Below are 21,780 nucleotides of genomic sequence, written 5' to 3'. Positions count from 1 at the left end.
TAGTGTATTTGATGTGATATTTTTTAGTATTTTTTTTTTTAATTTTTTTTTCTCTCCCCCTTTTATACTTTATAGCTCTGGCTCTTCCAGCAAACCAGCAGGAGCTGATTCTACCCACAAAGTCCCAGTGGTCATGTTGGAGCCAATCCGAATAAAACAAGAAAACAGTGGACCACCCGAAAATTATGATTTCCCTGTTGTTATAGTTAAACAAGAATCAGATGAAGAATCTAGGCCTCAAAATGTAATTACATCAGTGCTTGCAATACTACTCATACTTAGGGGGTAAAAAGGAAAAAAAAAAAAAAAAGCATAGTCTTTAGTATAGTAGCTCCTGCAGAACAGTCTATAGCAAAAGGACAGAAGACTCCACAGGGGTGTATCTAAAGGGAGAAAAATGCTTGCAGTGTATTAAAGCATCTACCCTACAGAGATTGGCATAGAGATGGGTGCCTAGAAAAATAGCAAATGAAAAAAAAAAGTGATAACCAACTCCTAGTAAAAACAAAAAGTATAAGAGAATATATCAATAGTACATTTTGTTGTTCCCCAGGATAATATTTACTTAATCATAATGATGAAACAAACACCTGAATATAGTAGTACCTAAAAACTGATATAATCAAAATATAATCTGAATACACATTTAGCAAAAATTCTGAATCTCAGAATATTTAGCCAATTATGATAGATCATTTGGAGTAGATGCTAGCTATAAACATTTATACTGGCTTCTACCAACTGAAAAAGCAATGAAGCAATGCTTAGTAAAAACTGTTAAGAGGCACAGTGGCACCCTATAATCTAGTGAAACCCTGTCTCAAAATGTTGAGGGGGAGGGGCTGGTGTTGTAGCTCAGTTGTAAAGCTCCTCTGGGTTCAATCCCCAGTATTACAAAAAAAAAAAAAAATGAAAATTGAAATTGCAAGAAATTGTCGTAGAAGCATTTTATTTAGAAATGTGGTAAGCTGGGTACAGTAGTGTGTGCCTAGACAGAGGCAGGAGAAATGGAAGTTCAAGGCCAACCTGGGCAAAATAACAAGACCCCATCTCAAAAACCAACAACAAAATGAAATAATTAATGTAAATTCAGGGGGGAAAAAAAGATAAATTTGAAAATTGTTGCTTCCAAGGAATGAGTTCTGTTAACTATATATACATTTATTACTTTGAAATTTTAGAAAAACATTTAAATGAGAGAACATTGATCAGAAATCTGCACTATCCTAGGATCCAACACAAAATTTAGAATCATATTAGAGGTATAATTTTTTGTCTTAGGTGTAATTTGAATTAACAGCTCCAAAAAGTTACATTATATTTACAGTTCATGTGGTTCTTTCACAGTACTCACCTAGTCTCTAATTTCTTTAGCCATCAGCAGACTATGTTATCCACTTCCCTAATGCCCATTATCCACTCATTAGAGACTAATACAGTTAGTGGTAAACATGTCCTATTCTCACAGGTACTCACCAGGTGCCCATGAGAGTGGTCTACAGTCCAAAACTGAAGTAGTGCTAATACAAAAAAGCCACTTTGAAAAAACATTCATGTGTGTGTGTGTGTGTATATATTTACACATACATATATGTGGTAAAAAAAAATCATATATACATATATAATGCAAAAATGCCAATTTCAAAATAAAATACATTTGTGTGTATATATATATATGTATATACATGCATATGTGTATTTTTTTTTTCTGTATTCTCTCATTGCAGACGAACTATCCAAGAAGCATACTTACTTCCCTACTCTTAAACAGCAGTCAGAACTCTGCTTCTGAGGAAACTGTGTTAAGATCCGATGCCCCTGATAGCACAGGAGATCAGCCTGGACTCCACCAGGAAAGTTCCTCAAATGGAAAGTCCGAGTGGTCAGATGCCTCCCAGAAGTCGCCTCTTCATGTTGGAGAGACGAGGAAGGAGGATGACCCCAATGAGGACTGGTGTGCAGTTTGTCAAAACGGAGGGGAACTTCTGTGTTGTGAGAAGTGTCCCAAAGTCTTCCATCTTTCTTGTCATGTGCCCACATTGACAAACTTTCCAAGGTAAGAAAGTACTCCCTTTTCACATTCTTTTACTATAAATAAAAGCAACAGGGCTGGGGTGGGCTCAGTGGTAGAGTGCTTGGTTAGCATGCTTAAAGTCCTAGGTTCAATCCCTAGTACTTCAAAATAATAAAATAATAACAGTAATCAACTTTTAATGATTATTATAACATAAAACCTTTGTGTAAAAACTTAAATGGAATTTCACTTGTCGCAAATGTCCTCAAAATCCCTAACAGTAATCTCAGGTTTCCCATACCATGTCTCCTATGCCCTGTACTTCTCTCAAAAACTAGTCCATTATAAGGAAAAATATTAACAGTCCTTTCAAACTGCCAGTTACAACAATAATACCAAGAGTTTTTCTTTTCTAATTAGTTATACGTGACAGCAGAATGCATTTCGATCATTGTACACAAATGGAGGACAATTTTATATGGTGTAGAGTCACACCATTTGTGCAATCATACATGAACCTAGAATAATGATGTCCATCTCATTCCACCATCTTTCCTACCACCAAGTCCCTTCCTGCCCTTGCCCAATCCAAAATTCCTTCATTCTTCCGAGGGTTTTTCTTTTATCCTGAATCCTCTGAGTAAAAATGCTAATTACACCTCATATCAGCCCTATTTTAATTTTTATTTACTTTAGATTTTTTTAAAATTTTTATTTACTTTAGATTTTTTTTTTTTTTGCATGTATGAATTTCATGCCTCTTTAACTACACTTTAACTAGACTTAGGCCATGGCATTACATTTCTGCTGTTTTCTCTTCCCACATCGTGCTTTGTACCTAGTAAGTATGGGGTAAATCTTAGTGATTAAAATTTATGCCAAGTCTGTCATAGATGGCATGTAAGATGAGGTGGGAAAGGGAAACATGATGCAATAGAAACTCAAAAGTCCTTTACCCAACAGTGGAGAGTGGATTTGTACTTTCTGCCGAGACTTATCTAAGCCAGAAGTTGAATATGATTGTGATGCTCCCAGTCACAACTCAGAAAAAAGGAAAACCGAAGGCCTTGTTAAATTAACACCAATAGATAAAAGGGTAAGTCTTTGAGCATCTCAACCTTAGAGTAATAGACAACTTTTTGTTAGTGCATTAAATTTTAAACTGATTTCTTTTTTTCTGTAGGAATTTTTTTTTAACAAAAGGATTAGGAATCTTAAATATTTAAAGGCAGACTAACACACACACATACACAACATAGAAGCTTACAATAGTGTCTCTGAACAAGATAAATGTCTTCTCTCTTATAGATCTTGGGTCTTTAAATCTAGTCTACTTTGAGGAAATATTTTGTTTCATTTCTACCATAGATAAGTCTTCTTCCTCAGAATTTGTTGAGAATTGGCACTGAGATGGGCTTTTCTATTCCTAGAAATTATTCTATTCTTTCACCAAGTGGGTTCTATATTTGTATCAATTCCAGCTTATATATTTATCTATAATTAATATTTAAAGCTACTAGGTTAGGCTAAGAATGTCCTTTGCTAAATTATGAAGTAGAAAACAGTATGGAAATTGACATGCACGAGAGGGCAGAAACACTTGTTGTTGGCACTACACAACAAGTGTTCACAACACTAATGTTTACTAGGATAAACTCATAAGCAGAGAAGTGGCAGAGCCTGCAATGGGACCATCTGCTTTCAAGGGGCCTTAAGAATGGACACACAAGCAGGGCACAGTGGTGCAAGCCTATAATCCCAGCGACTCTGGAGACTGAGGCAGGAGGATCACGAGTTCAAAGCCAGCCTCAGCAAAACTGAGGTGCTAAGCAAGTCAGATCCTGTCTCTTAAAAAAAAAAAAAAAAATACAAAATAGGGCTGGGGATGTGGCTCAGTGGTCAAGTACCCCTGAGTTCAATCTCCAGTACCCCACCCCACCCCCTGCCAAAAAAGAATGGACACATAAAAGAAAAAGCTGCACCTTTGGATCTCTTAATAGCCATATGGTCTTCCTTTATTGATTTCTAATTCACAGTACACAGACTGGATTAGTGGAATTCATTGTAAAGAACTTCAAATGGGTTTCTAGTGCTACTATTTTTGTTCACTTAATTACAGTGAACAAAATATCTCAAACATCAGGTATATCCTAAATTATCAAACACTACAGTTGCTAATTGGGAAAGAAAGCAAGATTTCAGTATTCAGTGTTTTTCCTATATTCATCAGGTTTTAATTATTAATCTTGTACTTGGTGACCTATGAAATGCTTAAGGAAAATAAGCTGTGACTATTGTTGTGTTATATTTTTGTTTATTTTTGCTTAGAAGTGTGAACGCCTCCTTTTATTTCTTTACTGTCATGAAATGAGCCTGGCTTTTCAAGACCCTGTTCCTCTAACTGTAAGTATTAATGTTATCTTGTACATATTTATACAATAAGATGATTTTTTAAATTTTATTCATGAAAATGTACTTTCTATGCTATTTTTCAATAGTTTCTTACATCTAATCCAAGTTTTAAAAATTTTATACATATGGAATGCTTTGATCCTAAATAGATACATTTTAAGTATCATTTCTCAAGTATTCTTTCTTCTCATCTCACCTAGTTTACCTACTATTTGCAGATGATTTCTGTTTGTATCTCAGAAGGTTTAGACATATGTTCTAAACTGTTGGGGATAAAACTTCACATTTTAGGTAAAGACCCCCACACACACACATTTTCTGTACTTATTTTGATTTATAGGTCTATACTTAAGTAATAAGTGAACTTTTAACCAACACATTTTTTAAAAACAGGAGGGGATATGTATGTATATTAATCATTGGCTTCAACTAGGTTCATATTGAAAGTTTGATATAACTTTGTTGCATTCTTTTAGAGTGCTGGAAAAGGTTCACTACCCAAAATATATTCTATGATATCTGAAGTTTCTTTTAAACATAATAAATTTGTTTTTTAAATTTAGAAAATTGAAAAAATTAATGCAAAGAAAACTAGTTTAGTGAATATCATCTCTTTTCTTGAGAACGACTTTTGAGAACTTAAGATAGAAAAAGGAAATAAATACTTCAGGAGTATAGGTTTTTTGTACCCAAAAAGGCTTGTAATGCCAGTACAGATTTAAAATTTTTGACACCAGATTGGTGCTTTTTATGATCTTGGCTTACAGCTGCAACAGTAAAATACCTCCCTTTTTCTTGCGATAGATAGATAGATAGATAGACAGACAGATTTCATATAATCATATCAGTCCTATGAGGTTGCTAGGATTATCCATATTTGGAATATGAAGAATTGAGGTTTCTTTGAGGTCAAGTAACTTATGCAGGATCATACCACTAAGCCACAAGCTGGGGATTAAACCCTTCTTTACCACTTGCTATAATGGTATGCAGTAAAATCATGCCATTCAGCTAGTAATTCTCTAGTAATTGTTATTTGCTTAATAAAAAAGAGAATAGAGAAGAGAAGGTTCAAGAGGGACTATGTGAAAATAATTTTTCATAAAAATATTGGTTAAATTTTTTGGAAAAAGTGACAGAACATTTCCTAATGTGTAGAATGCAGTAGTGTGTTACTGTGTAGGTTTTCTTACCAGTGACAAAATGGTATAGAGAAGAGCAATGAAAACAATCTCAATTTTATATCCCTTCTTATACAGTGTATTTAGGACCAGGTAGAAGTCAGTTATTGTAGTATAACATCTCATTTATTTTGAAGGTGCCTGATTATTACAAAATAATTAAAAATCCAATGGACTTGTCAACTATCAAGAAAAGACTACAAGAAGATTATTTCATGTACACAAAACCTGAAGATTTTGTAGCTGATTTTAGACTGATCTTTCAAAACTGTGCTGAATTCAATGAGGTGAGGTGGGGAGAGGAAATAGCAATGTATGGAAGTCATCTTAGCCCAGACCCCTTCTAAATGTATACAGAGACCAAAATGTGTGCACTGGAATAAATTTTGAAGTTGCAGGTCTGTTAAGATATGTTAGAAAGATTGTCCAAATTTATATTCAAAGGTTTATTGCATGGTGAGTACAGATGCAAATTAGAGCTGATAACTTGAGGACAATTTAAAAATATTCTTCAAAATGAAAAGTATTCTTTGTCATCCCATCTCTTTTTCATGGAATATTATACTTCTAGACTTCAATCTTTTTCATGTTTATCTTGAAATATTAAAGATATGTCCAAAAAGTTCTTGTTTAAATTTTTCTGGTCTCAGTTCATTTGAAACCTGTGGCCTTTTGTTACTCATTCTGTAGTACCACATTTCTTTTTAACTTGTTCTAAAAATACCTGTTTTGTGATCCTATGCTTATGGCATCTCACTGATCTGTCTTCAGTAATCCAGTCCTACCATTACTACCTCCATTTTGGACAATTCAGATAAGTCAGTCTTTTATTTAGTTTTCAGCCAACATCCAGACTTTTTCTAGCCCCCCAACTCCTACGTATTTTGTTAATGGCTGTACATAAAATTTTCCAAAACAGTTAATTTACATTCATAATCTCAAGAGTCAAAGGTGAACAGAAAATGTAATGTAAGAGATTACATTTATGACTGTCTAAAAAGTAGGTCTTATTTTTTAATTCATATTTTTATTTTTATCCAACAGCCTGACTCAGAAGTAGCCAATGCTGGCATAAAACTTGAAAGCTATTTTGAAGAACTTCTAAAGAACCTTTATCCAGAAAAAAGGTTTCCTAAGCTAGAATTCAGGAATGAATCAGAAGATAATAAATTTAGTGATGATTCAGATGATGACTTTGTACAGCCCCGGAAGAAACGTCTCAAAAGCATCGAGGAACGCCAATTGCTTAAATAAACAGCACCATTGGCATATGCTTGTTTTTAGATTTTTTGTTTGTTTGTTTTCAAAAAAAAAAATTTTTTTTTCAGTAATTTAACATCGATATAGAGTTTGTGAACTCTCTGATCTGTTTTAGACGTTTTACTAGACTTTGATTTCCTTAATAACCCCTTTCTTTTAACCTCTTATTAAAAAAGAAGGAAAAAGAAAAGAAGGAAATGAATGGGAAAAAGAAAATGAAAGAAAGGAGGGGAGATAGAAAGTATGGTAGAAGAAAAGGAAGAAAGTAAGAAGCATCAACAATAAAATAAAGAGACATTCTTCTCCTTGGATTTTAAAACCACAATCTGGAGCAATAGCTACTATAGAAGGGAAATCGACTTTGTATGAACTCTAAGTTAAAATTTTAATGTGGTTTGAATGTGTGCGTTAATCTGTTTTTAGAAATTAATGCCACTACTCATTGATTATGGCCCAACCATAAGAGCTAGGTTTATTGTAGTTAACAGCAATGCTCCCCAAACATGAGTGGTAAGGAGTTCTTTCCCAGGATGCCAACTGGTGCAATGAAAGGGTAGATTAGATGCTATTACAAAGGCACCTAATGGTATATCTTGTAAGATGGCAACTGTATTAAAGAAAAAACAGGAAAACAAATGTTTGGTTTTTGTTTTCATCTTTATCGTGCCTGTAGAGGTGTTTGGTATAGCAGGTATTCAAGACCATTTATATTTCTAGATCTAGGTTTTCTTTAGCTTTCTCCTCCCCTAAAGGAAGTAAGTGTGCACATGTTTGGTTTCGCTGTGTGTCTATGTGGTTGGTTTGTTTTTTTAAGTGTGTAGATATCCTTTTATAACAATCCTCATTGTTTTCAATATGGCTTTTAGTGGAACTATCCAAAATATAAAATATGGCTGGGCACACCATGTTTGATTTGAGGTTTCTTCAACATATGTCCTCTTAGACCCTAAAAATAAGTTCCCCTGAAAGGAACTAGTTGTTATGGTTTTCTTGGGTCTTTATAATGAAAATGTGTTGTAGGATTTGAGAGCAGGTATTTGGAGGAAATTAGAATGAAAAAAAAAATTTTTGATGCATCTATTTACTGTTTTTATTTGTTTTAAGAATCAGAGCCCCAAATTTTATCCTTGATCTGATTTAATAAGAATTTCTTTTTCATTCTGATCAAGACACAAAAGTTCTATCTTCTGAGGAGAGGCATGTTGTTAACAGACCAGCCCAGCTAATTTAACATCCATTTATTCATTACATGTTCGGTGTTTTTTTAGAGCCAGATAAACTGTCAAAGAATCTAATCCAGCATTTGACTAAATACACATGAATATTTTTAGTTTGCCAAAGTAAACCTTTATAAATAAGACATTACAATTAACATCTGGAGGAAATGTTTCTTTTTTAGGAGGACAGAAAAACTTGAATTCTCTGGTTATATTGCCTCCCATGAATTAAGCATAGAGCATTTGGTTTTATCCACATGACATAACTTTCTGAAATGGACAATTTGAAAATATTCTGTGGATAATTCATTGGGTTTTCAGGTATTGCTAAAAGACAAAATATAAGGAGAAAATAGCTATTAGCAATAGTTTCCCATTTTCTACATATAGACTTAGGTCTTATCCATAATATATCAATAATGTATTGTTAAAGTTTTAATCATTTTTCCAAATATGTGCTATATGGTGATGTTGTTATTGTGTTGTTTTGAATATGCATTTGACATTTGTTCTCCTAAGAGTATCTGAACAAATTTTGATAATACATAGACTTTTTTGTCTGTTTTTACTCCAGTATTTTTAGCCCAGCAACTGTAGAGTTTTTTGCTAACGCGTTTATTATTGGTATCTTAGAATACTGCTCTTCTGGTAGTTTGTTCTCCCACACTTGTCTTACATGTCTCCTTAGTTAAAACAGAGCAATACAGGTAAATCGTTTCACGAATTATCACTAAGAGAGGTAGGGCTTAAGAGAGAAAAAATATAATTCCCTAAATTTATCTGAGCCAGAATTTCTACTAATGTACCCCAGACTGTCATAATATTCAGTGCCATATGAACTTTTTAAAACAGTATTTCTTTTTCACTGTTACCATCTTTTGCTGAATGAAAAGCAGATGAGAACCATCTTTCCTGTAATCATACATAATAATATAAATTATATTAAAAGCAAATGTCTTGGTTTCTCTCTCCTAATAGCCATTTTGAAGTGGTCTCTTAAGTCCTGTGACCTTATTTAACAAGTGTCTATGTTAAATAAGGTGAATCCCAACTAAATAATTCTTAAATTCTATTCGAATAGAAGCTAGAAAATAGAAGCCTCAGTCTACCCCACATTAATTCTGAGAGCACTCCCTCCCCCGAAAATGTTCAGTGTTAAACTTATGTACTCCGGTGTGTACATATTACCAAAAACTCTGGGACACTTCCCTCTGGATTTAAACTGAGAGCCCAGTAGCCTAGCTGCAGAACACCCATTGCAGAATATGATCAGGTTAATCCACAGTTATGAATGAACAGACCATGTTGGAACTGGGACTTCAAGAGTTCCAACTCAGTTGCTTTCCCAGCTGCTAAGCTCTCGTCTTTCTGGCTATAAGGAAACCCAAGGACACAGTTGTTACTTACATACCAATGACAGGCATATAAAGGACTGAGATAAACCATATTAAAGGCAGAATATATCTTTCCATCAGCATCTGGCAGTGTAAGCCTTTTGTCCTTTTAATTAACAAGCTCTGCTTTTCTGAACAGGGCATAGAAAAGTGGAACATGTTGGAAGAAAAGGAACTGCCCTCTTCCCATGGTAGTACTTTGTTTTCCAAGCTAAAGAATAGACTCTCTGTTTTACTACCACACAGAATAGCATATAGCTTAGAAAAGTTTTCAAAAAAGTTAGCTCCACTATCAAAAGGGTAAGTATAGCCAACTGCTCTGTTTATGAATTTGCATTTCTAAGTCCTCTACTTAAACTTCTAAATTTGACCTAACTTTGTCAGATAATTTGAAAGGAGGAAACTCCTGCTGTTGAGACCTCATCCAAATTGATGGGAAGCCCAAAAGTAAGTTGCTGCATGTGAATGAAAGGTTTTTTGGTTTAATTGAAGATATACTCAATTTCTATTTATCCATATTATGAATGAGAGAAATCAAATTATCTGGCCAGTAAAATTATGGACATGACCTTGAGTTCAACCATATGATTTCTTATCAAGCTCCTCCTCTCAAATAACCATGTACATATTTTACTATGTAAATTAATAGTTTATGGCTTTACAAACATTTTTTGTACTTTCATCTTGGATGGGCATTTAAGTCATAATCCACATGTAGGTAATTCATGTTCCTGAGAATTAACCAATGCTATCACAGACTTCTCCATAAAGGTTTTTGCTTATTGTGAAGGACATTTGAGGGAGCAGTCTTAGGATTTGGGTTCTGGTTTTTATTGGAGGGGAAAGGGGGGAACCAGGTGCTTTGATCTTACTATAAAAATTGACAGCTGGATTTTTTACAGTGAATGTTACAACAGTTAGGGATTGAATCTAGGGGTGTTCCATCACTGGACTACATCCTCAGCCCTTTTATTTTTTGACACAGGGTCTCACTAAGTTGCCAAGGCCGAATCTGAACTTGTCCTGCCTTTTGATATCCATGGCTGGGCCTAGTGGCATACACCTTTAATCCCAGTGACTCTGAAAGCTAAGGCAGGAGGATTAGATTACAAGTTGGAGTCCAGCACCAGTAACTAAAAGAAACCCTGTCTCAAAATAATTTTTTAAAGGGCCGGGGGTATAATTCAGTGATACAGCCTTGCTGGGTTCAATCCAGCAAGGCTGTATCACTGAATTATACCTGGAAGGGAAAGGAGAAAAAAGCTATGACTTGGTTTTGAAATAATGTTTCCTTAAGGAGTTACAATTAACTATGGCTAGGGGATATTTGGCATATCAATTCCTATTTTTCAGATGTTTGTCTGCTATGATAAAGCTCCCTAGTATTTCCAGTCCTGTGACTTATAGATTGGCTTTGATATATATGTTTATTGGTCTCTACCTACTTACCTGCACATGGCCAACTAGTGACATACCATTACTTTGGGAACAACCTTCTATTTGATTCTAAGGTTTTTTTCTATTTCTGTGGTGTGATGCTAGGGAATCCAACCCAGGGCCTCTTGCATGCTAGACAAGCATTCTACTAATGAGGCATATCCCCAGTCCTAAAATTAGTTTTTTAAATCCTAATTTTTAAAAAAAATCCCAATTTTTGTCAAAAAGTTATTTCTTGGTAGTCACAAATGAGCACAATTCAATCTTAGCACATTTTCAAATACAGCATGGAAGGAAATCTGTTTTACCATATTCTTCTGTGTCAGGGAACTGGGGAATAGGAACTTCTTGCCCCCGAATCTCATACTGTTAACCCAAGACAACTGAAGTAAAAATCCAGTCTAGAGTTCTTCCATTGCAAATGATAAAGCCCAATTGTTTGGGGAGGAAGGTCAGAATAAACAGATCAACCAGCAGAGCACACTTCTTACCCTTGGAATGAGAATATACTGACCTGAGAAGTTTCTTTCCCCAAAGAAAATGAGGGTGTTCCAGGTAACAGACTTTGACAGTGATGCTGGTTATCTTAATTTGATCTTTTTAGGCATTAACTAATGACAGTATGTTTTAAAAGCCCAACATACAAAAGGTCCAAAATAAAGAATTTGGCATTCATATTACAGGAGGTTTTGCCATTAAAGAGTTTAAAGGAAGTCAGTTTCTCTTCTCTATATAAAACAGATTCATATTTTTTATATTTATTTTTTAGTTTTTGGTGGACACAACATCTTTATTTTATTTTTATGTGGTGCTGAGGATTGAACCCAGCGCCCCGCGCATGTCAGGCGAGCGCACTACTGCTTGAACCACATCCCCAGCCCCAAAACAGATTCATATTTGGTTTCTATTTATATAAAGCAAAATGATCAAAGTCCTTACAAGTAAAGTTAGTGACTTGAAATTTGTTGACTTCCATTTCTAATGACAACTAATACTAAGCAATTTACAAGATTTAAGGATTTGTTAAATTGGGTATTCAATTAAAATTATGTGAATAGAATTTTCTATATAGGCTAATTTGGTTCTGTCTTAGGAGCCTGGGGCTTAGATAGAGCTAATAACAATTTCCTTAAGCCTAAAGAGCCTCAGAGATACTGAGAGTTCTGAAATCCTTAGGAAGACGCTTGAGCATAAGCTTCGTCATTGCTTGACTGGTTTTCGATCACTGCCATCCTTTGCTTTTAGTTTTAAATTGCTGCTAACTTCAGCTTGGGGATTTTCAGTTAAATTTTTAACTCTACAAGTATACCCAAGACATGTTTGCAACAAATATATTTCATCTAAAATTCTATAATAGCTAGACCTTAAAATGAGTGGTTGCCTGTTGGCCAAATTCAGCATATACCCTGCTTTCGTTTTTCCACAATCTGAAAGCTAAGAATATTTTAGACTTGTGATGGAGTTCACAGGTACTCACAAAGCCTAAAATATAGATGGCCCACCATAGCATGGATTCTGCATCCAAGAATTCGACTAATTACAGATCCAAAATATTGGAAAAAGTCTGTCCTTCATGTATGCAGACTTACTAATGCAATATAAATGCTATGCAGGAAATGATAGTCTATAGAGATGGTTAAAGCATATGGGAGCACATACATTGGTTATATGCAAATTGCCATTCCAATCAAGGACTCGAGCATCTGGGGAAGTTTGGCACCTTTAAAGGGTCCAGGAACCTATCCCCCAAGCATACTAAGGGACAAATCGATGTATTGATTTTAAGCCACTCAAGGCTATTGTTCAAATAGGAATTATTTTCACTCTTTAAGGAGAATTGGAAATCTTTCATAAATGTAGTTTGCTAATGCCACAATACTCTTGCCATTACAGCTGATTTTTTTTTCTATTATGAAATGGGGGTAAGCCAGCCTTGGGTTCCCCAACTTCAGTGGGCTTCTACAACAAGCCTGAACACTGATAAAATATAAAATGTAAATGTGAAAAACTAGGTGTTCTTTCTGCAGCATGCCTGTCCTAAAAGAATGTGGTGTGCCAAACTGATACCTTCGGTTATTGGGCTTCCCTGAATGCTGAAGTGTAACAGGAGAGAAGCACCTGAGGCAAGCATAGAGTAGAAAGCAAGAAGCTTTATTTAAAGGATAGAACAGACTTCTTCCCTAAGGAAGAAGGGGACCCAAAAACTAGAATCCATGGGATGAGGAAGACCCATCCCTTTTATACTTATAAAGTTTCTTTGTTCTTTTATGTTCTTCTCCCTTATCTTGTTCACTTCCCTTCATCCTGTATATGTGACTGGGAGATGCAGGTAGGAAAGCCAAGAGGTGGGAAACAGGTGGGCTGAAGGGGCCAGGGAGAAGTGATCTGGGCAGGAAGGGGGGCCCAGGTGAATTAATTAGCAGCTCCCTGTCTGCTCAGGGGTTGCTTTATTAACAATTCTTTAGGAAGGCAGTATTGGGCAGGTATTTGGGACACTAACATTTCAATCTCCCACAGCGGAGTCTTCAACCTTTTGGACCCAAACTGGTTTGCTGTTTTTCTCAACTTGGCCCGATTTATGTATCTATACTGACTACCTGTTTTTAATTCTGGCTTCAAAACTATGATGTTTCACGTGTATCAGTCTCTCCACAAGCAGGTGAGTGATTGATTATATGTCAGAAAACTGGCTATATACTTTCATTTTTATTATCGTATTATGAGAATCAAAGATTCTCCCCATTAAAATAAATGAGTAGAAATAGGGATGGCATGTAATTGTATACAAGCCACTAATTTAAGCATATTTTGTGAATAGACTAGGAAGGCCATAATTGATGCTAATATTAATTTGAACTTGATGACTATTCTAGTGGTTTTGAAAGATTTAATGATATCAGCCCAGTTCTTGTCCTAAGTACAAGATTTTGTCCAACTTTAGCTATAACCTGTATGGGAAAATACCAAGTATATGTTCTAAGATTTTGTATTCTTGATATCAGGGAAGAAAAGATCTTCCTTTAACCTCTCCCATTCATATACTTTCCAATCTTAGGTATATTTTGTAAAAGTTTTATATATTGTCTCCCAAGGAGGAGATGAGTATACAGTTGCCAGCTGTATTCCCATGGGTGCCTTATGTTCTTAGATACATAATCAGTTTATTATTGACTTGCATACAGAAATTAAACCAAGTTTTTAAGAAATGTGCCACAGATCTGTGAAGATAAAATACACTGTGCTCCTCTGGTAGATGTAGATTTGCAGGTCTCATTTAATTTGCTGGGGGAAAAAAAAGATTTAATAGATCAATAATACACTTTAACAGGCATTCTATTCATACTCAACTAACACTGGAAACTAATAATAGAAGTCTCTTTAATACAATTTCTAAGGAATTAAGATCCAGGATTTACCTTTGTGTACCTGGAAATGCAATACTAGCTTTATAATTATTTTAGTACAATATAGACATTACTTAGAAAAATTGTGTTTTATTTTTGTTTTGTTTACTGGGTTCTTTGTGGGGTATCACTGGGGAATATACCCAAGGGTACTCTAATGGAGCTATATCCCAAGCCCGTCTTTTCTTTCTGAGACCAAGTTTTGCTTAGTTGTTCAGGTTGATCCCAAACTTGCCTTGTAGCTGGGATTACAGGCATGCACCACTGCACTCATTTTGTGTGTTTGGGGGGGGGGGTGTCTTTTTTTGTTGTTTTTTGGTTTTGGGGTTTTTTTTTAAGTGGGTTTCTTAGGATAAGCCAAACTAACTAGTTCTTTTAAACTAGTTAGTTTGGCTTATCCGGTCAATTCCTGGGATGCTATCTGTATGTGTTGAAAGGAAGTTAAAAACTTTGGCATATTCTTGTAAACATTTCTTGAAACTTTATATGGTAAATACTCCGAACACTGAGGGGTGTGGGTATGTGTGCACACAGGATTTGCCCACAGATAGGGCTTTGTGCTCAAACATGTATTGAATTGAATTGCCATGTTAAAATTCTAAGAAAATAATATTAAAAAGTTGTAAACAGATGCAAAATTATTTCACCACAGTACTAAAAACAAGTCCAAGTCAACAGAAAATGAACTAGTGTTTTGTAGATGGATATGACTTGAATTGAAAATCCATTAGGAAAAATAAATGGTAAACTAGGTTTCATATTTATATAAAACACTACATGAAAAATTGGAAAGGAATGGAAAAATAGCACAAGATTAGCACCTGTACTTTCTAGCCTCAGTTAAATACTAGTGTGTTCCTTTACACACGTTACTCAACTTCCTTGTTTACTCATTATGTAAAGGATGTGATAATCCTTTTATTTACCATTAAAAGGAGGCATATGAGTCATCTAATTCAGTCTGATTTTGGGCATTCAGTGATGGGTCATCATTCCAAGGAAGGAACCTAAACCCTAAGTTCATGATTATATGATAGGTCACCTAATCAGTGATTAAAAGGCATATTACCTTGAGCTAGGGGGAAGACTTCAAGACTGGTATAAGCCTGTGTTTCTGTATTCAATGGTGCCTTTCTTGGCTCTACTCAGACAAAAGCACTTTTTTTGCACCAAGAATATAAACCTTTTCTGCAGCTTAACTCTTTTTTTCCCTCTTCAGAATATTTTGAATACCACAGGAGAGAGGGAGCAAATCACATTCAGCAGCAAGAGCCTCATGCTACAGTCTCAGAGGCAGCAGCTCAGTGTAACCAGTAACCCCACTATTCTCCCCCTCCCCCCCACACACATAACCTTGCATACCAGCAACAGGAGCAACAAGCTTTAAGGCAAAGAAACGGACTTTTGAGATCAGCATGAGGGCTAGGAAGACCATCTCTCCTGCAGCCTGCCTTGTACTTTAGGGCATCCCTTTTTCATTTGAGCAGTGTCTGCTGGTTGTTGGTAGTGATGGCAACTGGTGCTGCACTAAAGCTTTTGGCTTCACTCTAACCACAGGTACAAGGGAGAAGGAGGCTGGACCAATGTGTAAGGAGCATGTAATCCCGGGGGCCAGCTCCTCTGGCCACCTTTAGTTCTGCAGCAATGCTTCAATCCACACAGAAAAGTGGGAAAGGTAGAATGTTGCAGCCTCAACAACTGTCACTCATCTTGGTCTCTGATAATCAAACTATAGCTTTTAGAGAAAACGGTTTTAAGTGAATTATTTGTTACTTGGACTTCAGTGCTGCTCAAAATTGTATGTGAGAAAGACTAAAGACTCAGTTTTTCTACTGGATTCTAAACTTTTTGTGTGTTGGTGCTGAGGATTGAAACCATATGTGCTATACCACTGAGGTACATCCCCAGCCCTTTTATTATTTATTTTGAGACAGGGCTTTGCTGAATTGCTGAGGCTGGCATTAAACTTAGGAGGCTGAGGCAGGAGAATCCTAAGTCAGTGGAGGGGATTACAGGCATATGCCTCTACACCTGGCCTAAATATTGTTTTACAATAAGCCATACCTACTTCAAAGAAGGAGACCCACATACCAAGTTCAAAACATGGCAACTTACCTGCAGGGCTCGTCCCTTGGTCTCAATGGGAAGAGTGAATGCAGAAATGGCACATACAACACAGACAGATGAGAAGAGACACAGGGCTCCCAGGAATGATGCACTCATAAGAACCTACAAGTCACAAGAGAAAGCTCATTATCCCTAACTTTACAACATCATAGGTAAAATAAGGATAAGTCATGCATCTCTGATGCCAAGCTGGTGTGGGCATTTTTGTATGACTGGTATTAAATATGCACTGGCCAGCTTAGACGTCTCTTTGCACCCACCTGTCAGGCATCCTAGAGAAAATATCACTGTGGAAGACAAGACATCTGTCTGCTCTTCTACCTCCTCTCATACCAATTCAAGTTAACTTCTGACCTTACTTCATGCTATACCTTCGCTACCAAAATGTTCAATTTCCCCCTTTAGATTTTTTGGTAGGGTCGAGGGCACTGGGGATTTGACCCAGGAGTGCTTGACCACTGTGCTACGTCTCGATCCTTTTTATTTTGAGGCAGGGTCTCACCAATTTGCTGAGGCTGGCCTCAAAGTTGAGATCCTCCCAAGTCACTGGTATTATAGGTGTATGCCACTATGCCTAGCTCCCCACTTCATTCCAACAGGATGAAACAAAGTATTTCAGAAGATGTAATCTGAGTCTCTGAAAAGATTACTAGTGCATCTTGCCTGCATTCATAATGCATCACATAACAAGCATAACTTGCTATTTGTGTCCATATTTCCACAGTAAGAATAAATCTCTGCTCAACTGAGTATGAGAGCATACTGCAATTTCTCCAGGACTCTGTTCAACAGTGGCAAAGAGCCAAGCACTTGATAGTTGTCAGCTAAATTTTAAGGGAAGTAATTAAGAAAAAGCAAGTCTCTTTAGAGTGAAAAGACTGCAATTTTCAAAGACCTAGAAACTAGCTGGTCTAGTCTAACCTCTCTTTACAGATGAGTCTATATTGTGACAAGTATCAGTAACTATTGCCCTAAGTCATATATACATCTCTGACAAGTCGCCTTGTTACTAGAATTCCTTAAGATACCCAGTTTGGGAACCCAAATGTTGTATGTAGTAGGCCTGCTGCTTCCAAACAGTAAATAATTCTACTTAGGCAAACAGAGCCCACAATATTAACCTATTTGGAATGAGGTTAATAGATACTGGCCTCTGATTTTATTTTCCAAATTTAGTTTTCCCCAAAGAGGAGTTTGTGTTTTGTGTATGCTGCTAGAAGTAAATGAATACAAACCAAGAGATGCCAGGCAAGTCTGAAACGTGACCAAATCCTGCCATGATAGGGCATATATCTAGATTCTGCCCTACTACCTGCTATAGTGTCATTGTTGCCACTTGTAATATTGGATGCCAAAATTTTTACCACAACCAGAATGAATTCTAAAGTATAAGACCCTGATGGGTTGATTTCAGGTCATACAACTGTTTTTTCAGCCAGCATCAGTGAGGAACTGCCTAGTCTTTTTGGCTTCCCCAGAAGGATATAGGGCTATGCTTCATAAAAAAGACTGACAACTCAATATAGAGTTATTATTGGATATTCAATAAATTCTGCCTAACCAAAGTCAGTTTCTATTATTTGAAAGCAAGAACTTAAGTAATATCTGATTATAAAAATGGGGCACCAGGCATGGTGTGCATGCCTATATTCTCAGCTACTTGGGAAGCTAAGGCAGAAGGATTGATCTTTAAAGGCCAGCCTGGGCAACTTGGTAGACCCTATCTCAAAATAAAAAGGGCTGGGGATGTAGCTCAGTGGTAGAGCACCCCAGGGTTCAATCCTCAATATGTTTAATGGAATGGAAATAACATTTAATTTGTAGAACACAATTAACATGAACAAAATATTCAGGAATAGACATACCAAGGAATATGTAAGAAACATGAAAATTATAAGTACATAAATCTTTAGTTCTTAGAGGGAGTCTTGTAAAAATATAACTCAAAATTTTTCTATAATTTTAACAAAATCCTGTCACATTTTGGAATAAATTGGGGGGTAGGGAAGAGATTCTGAAATTAACATGAAAGAAAAAAATATGTAAGACAAATCAAGAAAACTTAAACCCATGGGTGTGGGGAAGCCTGGAAGATTATTAGCCTAAGAGGCATTAAACATAAAATTGCAATCATTAGCAGTATAGTGTTGGTGCCAGAATAGATCAATAAAGCAATGAATCACAAGACATCCAAGAATCTATAGAAATCTGGTTTCACTGTATCGGGCATATTAAGTCACCTAAGAGGCGGCCCCCAAGAAAGGATGATTAATGGCCCGAGAACAACCAACTAAGCATTGTTTTGAAAGTTAGATCCTTACCTCAGGCCTATGCATAAATTAGTTGCGACTATATCAAAGAACTTAATGTTTTGGATGAAACATTGAAAGTTGTTGAGCTTTCAGTGTTTTATAAATATTTTCAGAAACTTTAGAAGAATGAGCAACAAAGACCATTTAAGCATGACACAAAACACACCATAAGAGAAAATTGGTAAATTGAAATATTTGTATGTCAAAATATTTTGATAATAAAATCAAAGGGCAGACAAATATCTAGTACACCAAAATGTCCAGTCTATAGAAAAATAGCAAATCACACAAGCAAGTTTTTTAAAAAATATATATGGATATTAAGTGAAAGATGTTCAACCTTACTAATAATGAACAAATGCAAATAGAGACAAGATATAATTTATTGTCTACGAGATTGAAAAAGGCTTAAAAGCTTACTATCTTTCTGGTGATAATGAAGAGGAGTGGGGATGGTGGTATGTGAATGTGTTTATAGACTTAAATAGACATTTTTCAAGAGTTGTATACAAGGGTGCTCACTGATCATCAGGGAAATGCAAAACAAAGCCACAGGGATGTTTCACCACTATTAGGATGGCTAATATCAAATACAAGTAGTATTGGTGAGGACAGAGAAAGGAAACCCTTCTTTTTGAGAATGTAGATTGGTACATCCAGCCTGAAAAACAATACAGAGGTTCCCAAAGATATTAAAAATAGAAAACTGTCATCTGTTACAGAAATCCCTCTGCTGGGCATATACCCAAATTTCTACTCCCATATTCCCGGCAGCATTATTCATAATAGCCAAAACATTGTTGAAGTGTCCATTAACAGCTGAGTGGATAAAGAAATTCTGGTAGAAAGATACCATGAGTATTATTCAGACTTCATGAAGAATCTCCTGCCATTTGCAACAGGACAGAAGCAAATTAGAAGGACATTATGTTAAGTGAAATAAACCAGGCACAAAAAGACAAATACTGCACAACCTCACTTATGTGTGGTATCTTGAAAAGAAATCAAGTACATAGAAAATGCGTTTTACCACAGGCAGGGGAAATAGGAAGATTGGGGGAGGGAATTTATAATAATTTATATCAAGTAGTAGTTAAATTAAAAAATAGAAACTGGACAAATGCCTATAATCCCAGTGACTGTAATCCTGTGGCCATTTTATATGTCTGGAACATAAGAGCTCATGTTAAAATGATTAGAATAGCCAGGCACAGTAGTGCACACCTGTAATCCCAGCAACTCAGGAGACTTGGAGGTAGGAGGATAACAAATTCAAGGCCAGCCTGGGCAACTTACTGAGGTCCTGTCTCAAAAAATAAAATGGGCAGAGGATGTGGGTCAGTGGTTAATGCCGCTGGGTTCAATCCCAGACACCAAAATAAATAAAATGATTAGAATAGTGGCATGTGTACAAAGGTATTCTGTGCAGAACATTTGGTATCCTGTTTGTAAATAGCAGAAAAAATTAAAACAATTTATTCATCAACAAGTCAATGGCTATCTAATCATGACACATCCATGCAAATGGAAATCTATGACCTACTTTTTAAAAAATGAGGTTGATACACATGAACTAAATTAAAAGATAAGGCCACTGTAGTTGCAACATGGAGGTGTGTGTCCACACATGGCCATATCTGTGTCCACATCTGTGATGCAGCAGAGGGCAAGACTCCATCCTCAGGATTCTTTGCCTACTCTGGGGTCACTGGAGACCCACCTGAGAATCCTCCTCTGCTCTCTCTAGAGACTTCAATTCAATTTCATAGCCCTTGGGCCATGATCTCAACATTCAAGCCAAATTCTGGGGGAGAGACAGTTAGCCATTTGCCTCTGCAGGTGACGATATACAGATATATTTACTTTCATGAGTACATGCATATATATTTATGATCCATTGTGTACTTATTCAGATATAAATAAAACATTGCATATATACAAATGTTACACCTAGAGAGAAATCATATATGCATAGAAAAGCACCAGGAAGAACATGCCCTAAACTATTAGCAGTGGTTATTTCTGATGATGGCTTTTACGGGAATTTTTCCTTTCTGGTAACACATTTCTGTATTTAAAACTTTACAGGTATACTTTTTATTCAGAAAAAAATTTTTGAAGGATTATAAATCATCACTATAAAATGAGAAAAAAGTTAGCTATACTTCTAATTCAATAAATTAAAAAAGCTAATCTGACAAACCCTGGTATAATAAAGACAAAACTCAAATAAATTAGAAAAAAAAACAGAGTCGACAAATTGATCAAAGAACTATTTTAGAAAAAAAGTTAATTATGAAAAGTTAAAAGCATAGAATTAAGGGCTGGGGCTCAGTGGTAGAGTTCTCACCTGGCATGCGTGAGGCACTGGGTTCCATTCTCAGCGCCACATAAAAATAAAGGTATAAAAAAATCATGGAATTAAGAATGTTAATAATCACTAATGAAATGAAAATAGCCATAATACTCCCCCCAGTCTTGATAAATTTGAATGAAGTCAATATTCAATAAAACTTTTTCTGAAATATACTCAAAAATACAAAAAAGGGCTAAAAAAAAAAATACAGGAAAGGGATGTGGCTTAGTGGGTAAGCACCCCTTGGATTCAATCCCCGGTATCAAAATGAAATAAACAGGAGGAAAAAAGTAGAGAGAATGAGAAATAGAGAGTCCAGTGGTCCATTTTCAAAATACAGCATTGAACTTTAAATGTAAAATGTCTTGGGATCTTAAGACAGCTGCAGGGCAGAGCAGAATGAAAGTTAATAAGCAGTTAACCCCTGAGTGTAAAAATTCACAGCCCCTTGATGCACTGGAGGTGAGAAGGAGCATAGGTTAGATAAACTGTGTACCTGCCAAGGGCAAGCACTCCAAGGGGACTTCCCCACCACAAGAGAACAAAGGAAGCACTCCAACTAAAGGCAACAGTAAAGCCAAGGCGACATGGTATTGTGCAGCCCATAGTACTCAGCAACAAGGAACTTGTTGTGTGTCCCTGACCTCCAACCACCTGATCTCCCAA

At 36.0% G+C, this 21,780-nt stretch overlaps 2 protein-coding genes across 3 annotated transcripts in view; one reads left to right on the top strand and one right to left on the bottom strand.

Moving 5' to 3' along the window:
- Trim24 (tripartite motif containing 24) overlaps positions 1–8,957 on the top strand; it is a 99,369-nt gene extending 90,412 nt beyond the window's left edge. For both annotated transcript variants that reach the window (XM_026398562.2, XM_026398561.2), the window contains exons 14-19: positions 76–244; positions 1,728–2,056; positions 2,978–3,110; positions 4,343–4,417; positions 5,745–5,894; positions 6,652–8,957. In XM_026398562.2, the coding sequence (XP_026254347.1) occupies positions 76–244; positions 1,728–2,056; positions 2,978–3,110; positions 4,343–4,417; positions 5,745–5,894; positions 6,652–6,861 (1,066 nt within the window). In that variant the 3' untranslated portion in view covers positions 6,862–8,957. The remainder of the gene's footprint in view (positions 1–75; positions 245–1,727; positions 2,057–2,977; positions 3,111–4,342; positions 4,418–5,744; positions 5,895–6,651) is intronic.
- A 6,837-nt stretch (positions 8,958–15,794) lies between these two features.
- The window catches only part of Svopl (SVOP like), a 48,367-nt gene continuing 42,381 nt past the window's right edge, over positions 15,795–21,780 (bottom strand). The window contains exons 14-15 of the mRNA XM_026398544.2: positions 16,435–16,548; positions 15,795–15,866 (exon numbers count right to left, since the gene is read on the bottom strand). Coding sequence (XP_026254329.2) covers positions 15,795–15,866; positions 16,435–16,548 — 186 coding nt within the window. The remainder of the gene's footprint in view (positions 15,867–16,434; positions 16,549–21,780) is intronic.

The sequence above is a fragment of the Urocitellus parryii genome, chromosome 3 (assembly GCF_045843805.1).
Source record: "Urocitellus parryii isolate mUroPar1 chromosome 3, mUroPar1.hap1, whole genome shotgun sequence".
Taxonomy (NCBI): domain Eukaryota; kingdom Metazoa; phylum Chordata; class Mammalia; order Rodentia; family Sciuridae; genus Urocitellus; species Urocitellus parryii.
The sequence above is the reverse complement of the archived record's forward strand: the minus strand, read 5'-3'. Positions and strand labels throughout refer to the sequence as shown.